The sequence below is a fragment of the Guillardia theta genome (genome assembly GCF_000315625.1).
Source record: "Guillardia theta CCMP2712 unplaced genomic scaffold GUITHscaffold_83, whole genome shotgun sequence".
Classification (NCBI taxonomy): domain Eukaryota; class Cryptophyceae; order Pyrenomonadales; family Geminigeraceae; genus Guillardia; species Guillardia theta.
The window spans coordinates 159,800-168,086 of record NW_005434591.1 but is presented as its reverse complement, the minus strand read 5'-3'; the positions used below and the strand labels follow the sequence as shown (position 1 = coordinate 168,086).

Genomic DNA, 8,287 nt, shown 5'->3' with positions numbered 1-8,287 from the left:
AAAAAGAAAAAAAGAAAAAAGAAAAGAGAGGGGGCAAGTTTGCGAGACGCAGGCAGCTGAGCAGGAGGAGAGGGAGAAGGAGAGGGAGGACTGTCATCTTCCGTGAACCCCCGCACCTCTCAGCCCACCTGCCACGTCGCTTCCGTTGGGCCTCAGCTCAACCGTCACCACCTTTCCCTCCGCGTTCACGTCACCATAGGAGAAGGTGAACTGAAGGGATCAGGCGCGTCAGCGGGTCAACGGGACAAGTTCACCTCTCACGTCGCTCTCGCTCGCTTCCTCCAGCCGTGTGGTCAGCAACCACCTGAGCGACGATCGGACCTCAGAGTCAAGTCCGAGCAGGACAGACTCGTCGATGTCCATGGACGCACTGCTTTTCAGATCCCCTTCTGCTCCTGCTCCTGCTCCTGCTCCTGCTCCTGCTCCTGCTCCTGCTCCTGCTCCTGCTCCTGCTTCTTCGCCTCCTTCTTCCTGTCCATCTCCATCTCCTTCTCCGTCCTCGTACTTGGCTTCCTCGTCATCCTCTCCTTTCTGGCTGCTCCAGCTTTCCTCCTCCCAGATGTCGAAGGAGATCCACGAGCTCTGCCTTGTCAGCCCCTTCCCGCCCTGCTCGTACAGAGCAAAGCTCTCCTCTCCCGTCCTCTCTTCCCCACTCTCAATCTCTGAAGAGCTTTCCAGATTGCTAGGAGAGCTTTGCCTGTAGAGCACAAACAGGTCAGAGAGCCAAGCAAAAAAGCGTTTCCCGTCCTCATGTTGGTGCTGAGCAACATCCAACTGAAGGAGAGAAGAGGAAGAGGAGAAGGCAGGACAGAGAGGAGCGCGGGGAGCTTACCTCTGTCCTTCATCGTCCCCGATGATCAGCGCGACGGCGTCAGGCCCCGTCCTCTCCTTCTCCTCGTTCCACAGCAATCGCTCATCCTCCGTGCAGCTGACTGACGGGTGCCGCTGGCTGATGACGACGGGCTGGGGCTGGGAGGCCTCAACAGAGACGAGCTTCGCCTCCTCCGCAGCCTCCGGCCTCCTCGCATGCTGGAGGATGTTCTCGCACAGCCGCCGGGAGATGGTGAAGCTCAATAGCTCCCTCATCGCAACGCACTTGCCCAGGAACTTGCCGATCGCCAGGAGCTTCTCCCTGGTGGCCGTCGAGGAGATCGTCACTTTCTTCCAGCCGCTGACAACAGCATCGCCGCTGCTCTCGAGCTGCGGCCTGACGTCGTACTCGTAGTCCTTGCTCGAGCTGAACAGCTTCCGGTCCGGGTGGATCATGTCGCAGGAGATCAGGTGAACCCATTCCCTCCTCACCCCCCCGCAGTCCGTCCCTTCCTCCCCCTCGAACTCGATTCTCATCTTCCGCAAGATCTCGATGCCGGAGACGGAGTTGAAGAAGGTCACAGTCTCGTCGAAGCACCTTGACCGGCTCAACCTCAGCAGGAGATCTTCTTCAACACACTCGACCGCTGCCGACCGCAAGCCCTCCAGCTCTTCCAGAAGTCTCTCAACCTGAAAGGTGAACATCAGGTATATCCTATAGAGTTCACTATGACGTTTCTTGACGACAGCACAAGGAACATAATCGTAAGCCTACCTTCCTCTTGAACTGATGAGACTCCCTGCTGCCTTTCCATCGCTTCACCCGCCCGTTCTCGTCTACTTGAATCTCTCCAGTCACACCATCTGAGTATTTGATCTCCTCCGGAAGTGTGATGAGGATGGGGCAGTCGTCGACAACGACGTCTATCAACTGTGAGCACAAACATCACGATGACGATGATGGGAACAGCGTTGTATCAGAGCTCACTTCAGGTACACACTTGAACTCTGTCTTGGGGTTTGCAAAGTTGACGATCAAGAACCCGTCTTCGAGCTGCATGATCAGCTCTTTCTGGGGCGAACGCTTCCGCGCATCATAGCTGTATCATCGCAATCAGCTAATGATCACTGGTTTGAAACAAATGTTGTTCTCACCCTTTCGTCTTTGCATTCCTATCCCTCATTTGCTGCTTCCCCTTCTCCAAGATTGCATTTTTCCTCATGTAGTCAATCACCGCAATCAATATTGCGGTTCGACACTTCAAGGCCTCATGGCAGCTGCAAACGTTCCATCCATACTCCTCCATCAAGGTACGATGGTCCTCTGTGAACTCCTCTTCTCTTACAAGACGGAATTTTCTCTCTCTGATCTCAACCAGTTGTCTGTTTGCCGAGTATTCCTTCACAAGCACCTTCACCAACTTCTGCCGCCTCGCAGCACAAAACTCACCACTTGCTCGACGGTCTCGTTCGTGCCGGCATATCTTCGGACCATACAATTCCGGCAGAATCGCATGGCGATGAATGGAAGGCTGATAATAGCTACCCAGCACACCATGCCGATCACTGGCAATCACGTGAAAACGCTCGAACAATCACGGCTCTTCCTACCCAGAAACTTGATGCTGACCCCGTCAGATTTCGGTTGTGTCTGATACACTGTGTCAACAATCATCGTGCTCTCTAGGTTCTGACTCTTGGAGCAGACTGATGTCTCTGACCCAGCTTTGATCTCCACCCGAACCTGCTCACAACACAAGTTCCAAGTCATCAGACCTGCCAAACGAGTCCAAACGAACCGTAGAGACTTGTGGGGTAGCGATGTTGAGGTCCTTATTGATCGCCTCGATCATCTTGGTGCAAGATCCATCACACTGCCTCATTGCATCGATCTTGAACTCTTCTCCTGCAAACGATACCGAGTAAACATTGCTGGTGGAGTTCTGCCCTCGGCACTTGATGTTCACTTTGAGGTTGGAACTGATCAGTTTTATGTTCTGTGTCTGCAGCAGACCGATAGCTATGGTGCAAGAACATCCTGATAGTGAGTTTGGACAAGTGCAGGATTCTGTCTGTAATTGATGACAGATATTTCCATCACACGAGGTAGCAGGGGTCGACGAACTTTGTCCATGGGCATGGAACAGAACAATCAGAAGAGTCAATGAACGTAGACAGAATCGCATGATGTGAAACTTGGCTTGCCCCCCAAACATCAACCCTTCAAGATTTCTTTCTCCCTGCCTGTCAAGACCACGAACCGTTCGCACAACGACGTTGCAGCTTCATCAATCTGCACGGGTTCCAGCGGATCCTAGACCAAAATACCTTTAGTCCCCGACTTTCTTTCGGCCTGTTGCATATATACACGTGAAAAGCACATATGAGCTAAAAGAAATTCAGCCCCACCAAGACCTCAACCCCTTCTCTCACATTCCAAAGTTTGACAGATGTTGCATATTCTTGTTAGGCCACCTGAGCCATCGAGTCTATCCGGGGCTTTCCTTTGCCCCTCCTTCCTCTTCCCTTCTTTCCCTCCCCTCTTGTCTAAGTTCCTCGTCCTGACTCTGCTTCCATCCTCGGCTCTCCTCGTCTCTACTCTTCTTCTTCCTTCACTGCACAGCCATGACAAAGATTCGATACCCCCCCTTTTCCTTCCCCCCCATTTGACTACCCCACCCAACCTCTCATCACACCACCCTACCATACCCCTCGTCATGTACTAAAGTACCCCTATTTTCCCCCTACTGTCCGATGATACGGACCGGACACGACCCCTACTTATTACAACAAGGATGATTGCTGACACAACCCTACCCCCAGCTTTACACAGTCATTCGATAACCGGAGCGGGTCAGTGAGACCTGAAAAGCAGCTTCAACTACCCCCTCCCAGTACCTACCCACCCCCTGCCCCCCGGCTTCCTTAACCCCGGCCTTGACTTATGCATTCTCTGACCCCCACCCCCTTATTTCCACTCCTGATTTTTAACTTAACTTTGAGTAAAAGTAGTGCAAGTCCTACACGAGGGGCCGCCGTGGTCACTGAGCCGCTCGGAGCCGGGCCGGGCAGGGCGGCACAGGCTGCAGAACTGGCCCGACCCTGACCCCGGCGCTCAGCGGCTGGAGAATTGCCAAGTTGGGTCCGTCTGGGCCCGGCCGCCGCGGTGACCGTGACCACAGTGTTCAGCATGGCGAGCCTCCTGAGTCCCGAGCGGCCGCTAGACTAAGCCTCAGCCTCCGGCGAGGCTCCGGGCTCTCTCCCGCCGGGCTGGCACGGTCAGAAAGCTGAGAGACAGTCCAGTTTTAAGTTTGCCTCTTTCACCTCCATGCTTGAACTTGGAAGCGCTCACTCAGTCACCGCAGCCCGGTGTAATAACTCAGATCAGGCGCGTACTGACGGCCATTCAAAGTTCTAGCCTGAGGGAAATTTACCGAAGAATCAGTTTCGCTACATGACTTTTTCCGGTCCTTCCCTCCCAAGACGGTTTCGCGCGGCTCGATGCTGGCAGGTGCTCCGACGACGAGCCGGGCCTCCTTAGGAGTTCAGCTGAGTTGCGGCCTGAGGCTGCCACCGAGAGGGGAGGAGAGGTGAGGCAAGGGACCGGAGGGACGTCGATGGCAAACTCCTCGTCCGAAAAACATACAACTCCCACAATTTCAGAGGCAAGCTCTCCTACAGAACTGCACTGCCGCAATCAGAAGGGCCAGTAGTCTCGGACTCCAGTGGCGAGCCGGGCCACTCTCAGTTGGACCCCGCTGACTTGTGATGGTGACCGGTCTCGTGCGATGCTTCAAGTACTAAAGTTGAAACCCGTGACCTTCCCAGCGCTGCCGAGTTCAAGGTTTCAAACGGTCAAGTGATCGCACCAGTTCGGTACTGAGGAGATTCAGTAGTCTTGCCCGCCTGTTCAGCAAGGGTTGTACATGCCTCAGTGCTGCACTACAGCCATTCATGGTTTAAAGACCATAGACCCTCGTGCTAACTTGTGCTCCATTTGATTGCTTCCTGCGGAGGCGGCTTGATGACACCTTCACTGGATTCGGTCATCAGATACCTTCCTGCGGAGGCTTCATTCAAATCAGTCTACTCATTGCCGATGTAATCAAACAGCTTGACACAAGTTGGTGACTAATAAGTCTTTTCATTTTCTTTGCTACAAGGTTATAACAAATATCACACTTCAGAATACATCTCTTACTACAAATACACCAACGTATCATATCGTCTTGTCTCTCGGCTCATGTGCAGTTGCTCAGCATGCACAGCGCAAGCCCCTCCAGCATCGCATGCTTCGCTTGCATCGCGTGGCTCCCCGCTGCCCCCAATGACACCGCCTGCTGCGCCTGCTGCACTACGTGCGAGGCATGCTTCAGGTAGGGCATGGTGGTGGCGGCGGCGGAGTGAAGGGAGTGGGAGAGCTTGGTGAGGGTAGCGGAGACAGGAGAGTCGAGGTTGACGAGCATCTGCTCGACGAGGAAGTTGGCGACCTCCTGCTTGATCTCCTCGCCGTGCTTGTCCTCGAGCCTGTGGGCGAGGATGGCGAAGCCCTTGAGCTTGTTCTTGGTCGACTGGTCGAGGATGTGAAGCTTGCGGACTCTTCGGGGCTCATAGGGGCATGAGATCCTTGGAGAGAGGAGGGGAGGGGAGGGGCGACGTCTGGAGGGGCAGGAGGAGGGGCTCAACGCAGGTCTTTTGCCTAGTCTTGCGATTCGGTATGCGTTGGTAGCGGAAACCATGAGTGTCAAAGAGGCGAGGAGGAGGAGGGAGGGAGGCTTGAGCATGAGTACAGTTGAAGATGAAGGGAGGAGAGGAAGACGAGCACAGGAGGTAGAGATGAACAGGTATTGGGATAGCTTCGAAGGGCAGTATGAACACACCAGGAGGTCGGTACCCAACGGGCACAAGGGAGCGGGTGAGGTGGCGACTGTGGGTGATGATGAAAGGTTGCGGTAGTAAACCCCTATGTGTCCGAGGAAGGCAGCACTGTCTCTCTATCTGTCGTCCTACCACAAGGCTGAAAGGCAGCAATTGTTTACTTCCATTTTGGAATGAATTTCCAACTATAAAATACATGTAGTCGTGTGTACAATATATAGGCCATGTTTCACAGACAGTCTGTCCCACCCCCCCTTGTGTGGGAGAGGACCCACCACCCGTTCCCGGATCTCACGAGTCGCAAGCAACTTCAGGTAAACTACAGCAACCCCACAGATATAGAACATGTTAACAGTACCCCTCAAATCCCTTTATATTGCGGGCTGACGTGAAAATGCACCATTTCAAGTCTGGTCAACAAGTTTACTACATGACTCTTTGTCTCTTTCTTGAGACGTCCGACAGTTCCGGGCCCTTCCGTTGAGTCCCTTCGCACCACCCACCCCGGCACACCCACATCAGTTCGATTTCCAACCCCCCGCTCCACACCCCTCCTTATGACCGTGGTACACCCCCTACTTTGAGCACTTTCTCTCTAGGTAGCTTCAACAGTTCGTTAAAACCTTCAGGAGTGCATCCGATACACACGTGGCCCCATATCTCAAACGAGTTTGAGTTGAGTCCCTTCGGCGGACCGAAAGGTCTCGTGCCCACCCCTGTGACAAGCATTCAAAGATGGGGTGGGGTTATCGAGTGGCATGCCCCTACTATAAAATATCTGAGACATTTACTACACGAGCCCTTTAAGTGTTATGCCTGTACCCCTCCAGGACCAGACAAGGGAAAACCACCCCTCCTGGAACCTCCCCTCGCACGTCATGTCCCGCACCACCCACCCTCCCAACTACCCGTCCCTCCCTCCTCATTTCAACTCCCATACTCCGCCTACCACTTGTTCCCCCCCCTCCTCTCCTCCTGCACGGCGTATACGCTACACTTGTCCTCGACCTCTGCTGTACTCATGCTCAAGTCTCCCTCCCTCCTCCTCCTCGCCTCTTTGACACTCATGGTATCCGCCACCAACGCATACCGAATCGCAAGACTAGGCAAAAGACCTGCGTTGAGCCCCTCCTCCTGCCCCTCCAGACGTCGCCCCTCCCCTCCCCTCCTCTCTCCAAGGATCTCATGCCCCTATGAGCCCCGACGAGTCCGCAAGCTTCACATCCACGACCCGTCGACCAAGAACAAGCTCAAGGGCTTCGCCATCCTCGCCCACAGGCTCGAAGAGAAGCACGGCGAGGAGATCAAGCAGGAGGTCGCCAACTTCCTCGTCGAGCAGATGCTCGTCAACCTCGACTCTCCTGTCTCCGCTACCCTCACCAAGCTCTCCCACTCCCTTCACTCCGCCGCCGCCACCACCATGCCCTACCTGAAGCATGCCTCGCACGTAGTGCAGCAGGCACAGCAGGCAGTGTCATGGGGGGCAGCGGGGAGCCACGCGATGCAAGCGAAGCATGCGATGCTGGAGGGGCTTGCGCTGTGCATGCTGAGCAACTGCACATGAGTCGATCAGAATTGCAGCTTCTTGATATTCCGGGGACAATTGGTTGATTTTTATTGTAGATACGCCAAGCGCACTGAAGTTTCATTTTGATTTGTAAATAATACAAGCGCATTGTTTCATCTAGAGGCGTTCTGAATGCTCCCTTTAGTTGTGTACTGCGTGCGTGTAGGTGTCTTGAGGCTATCCCTGTAGCCCTGCGAGTGAACTTGTGACGCTCCTAAGAGTAGAGGTGGTGTCAGAGGTTTGTGATAACAGAGCTATTTTGGTTTCGAAAAGATTCAAGTCATGGTTGACATTCTACGCACTGAAATGAGAGTTGAGAAGTCACGACAACTTTATTTACAGTAGAATACATAAAATTGTTGCACAGCGCAAGCCCCTCCAGCATCGCATGCTTCGCTTGCATCGCGTGGCTCCCCGCTGCCCCCCATGACACTGCCTGCTGTGCCTGCTGCACTACGTGCGAGGCATGCTTCAGGTAGGGCATGGAGGAGGTAGCGGCGGAGTGAAGGGAGTGTGTTGTATTCTGGACTCATACCGGACGCCCCTTGGACGTAGCGTAGGGAAATAGGATGACGATGCAGATTCCTGCAGTGGTGCTGCTGATCTGATGAGCGTGTGTGCTTAATAAACAGAGATCCTAAGATCATCTGAGCTCAACGTCTTACGCAAGGTTGTGTATACAACATATGGTAGCGAATTGGTTCACATTCCAGCACTGATTCAGAATCTCAAAGGATGATTTCAGCAAAGAAAGCAAGCAAACTATCAGTATTGAAAGTGAGAAAATCGCGTAAGGCTCAGACCAGTGAACGAAGGATTCCGAGATCTACGGAACAAGTCTCTGATTCAACTTCGATCCATCCAAATGTTGGAGCTCAACAATTTCAATTCCCCCGTCCTTTTTCCGCAACGAAAGATGATGATTCAATTATGCAAGATCGACCACAGCAGGATTCCCATCCAGCTTCTGGTGCTCGCCCATTTTTTTTCACGCCAGTACCAGCCCCGTCTATCTTCGGACAGGAGTCTCCG

At 53.7% G+C, this 8,287-nt stretch overlaps 3 protein-coding genes across 3 annotated transcripts in view; 1 reads left to right on the top strand and 2 right to left on the bottom strand.

Moving 5' to 3' along the window:
* The window catches only part of GUITHDRAFT_144150 (hypothetical protein), a gene marked incomplete at both ends in the record, with an annotated part of 4,448 nt that extends 1,452 nt beyond the window's left edge, over nt 1-2,996 (bottom strand). The window contains 9 exons of the mRNA XM_005825474.1: nt 129-210; nt 262-697; nt 833-1,500; nt 1,586-1,741; nt 1,799-1,910; nt 1,966-2,234; nt 2,261-2,376; nt 2,422-2,554; nt 2,610-2,996. Coding sequence (XP_005825531.1) covers nt 129-210; nt 262-697; nt 833-1,500; nt 1,586-1,741; nt 1,799-1,910; nt 1,966-2,234; nt 2,261-2,376; nt 2,422-2,554; nt 2,610-2,996 — 2,359 coding nt within the window. The remainder of the gene's footprint in view (nt 1-128; nt 211-261; nt 698-832; nt 1,501-1,585; nt 1,742-1,798; nt 1,911-1,965; nt 2,235-2,260; nt 2,377-2,421; nt 2,555-2,609) is intronic.
* Nucleotides 2,997-5,051: 2,055 nt separating this feature from the next.
* GUITHDRAFT_144149 (hypothetical protein) lies at nt 5,052-5,594 on the bottom strand (the record flags this gene model as incomplete). The annotated part of the gene is made up of 1 exon (XM_005825473.1): nt 5,052-5,594. The coding sequence occupies one exon, from the start codon at nt 5,592-5,594 to the stop codon at nt 5,052-5,054; it is 543 nt and encodes a 180-aa protein (XP_005825530.1).
* Nucleotides 5,595-6,709: 1,115 nt separating this feature from the next.
* Nucleotides 6,710-7,252, top strand: GUITHDRAFT_115324 (hypothetical protein; the record flags this gene model as incomplete). Its single annotated transcript, XM_005825472.1, has 1 exon — nt 6,710-7,252. One exon carries the CDS (start codon nt 6,710-6,712, stop codon nt 7,250-7,252), a length of 543 nt encoding a protein of 180 aa, XP_005825529.1.
* Between the last annotated feature and the right edge of the window lie 1,035 nt (nt 7,253-8,287).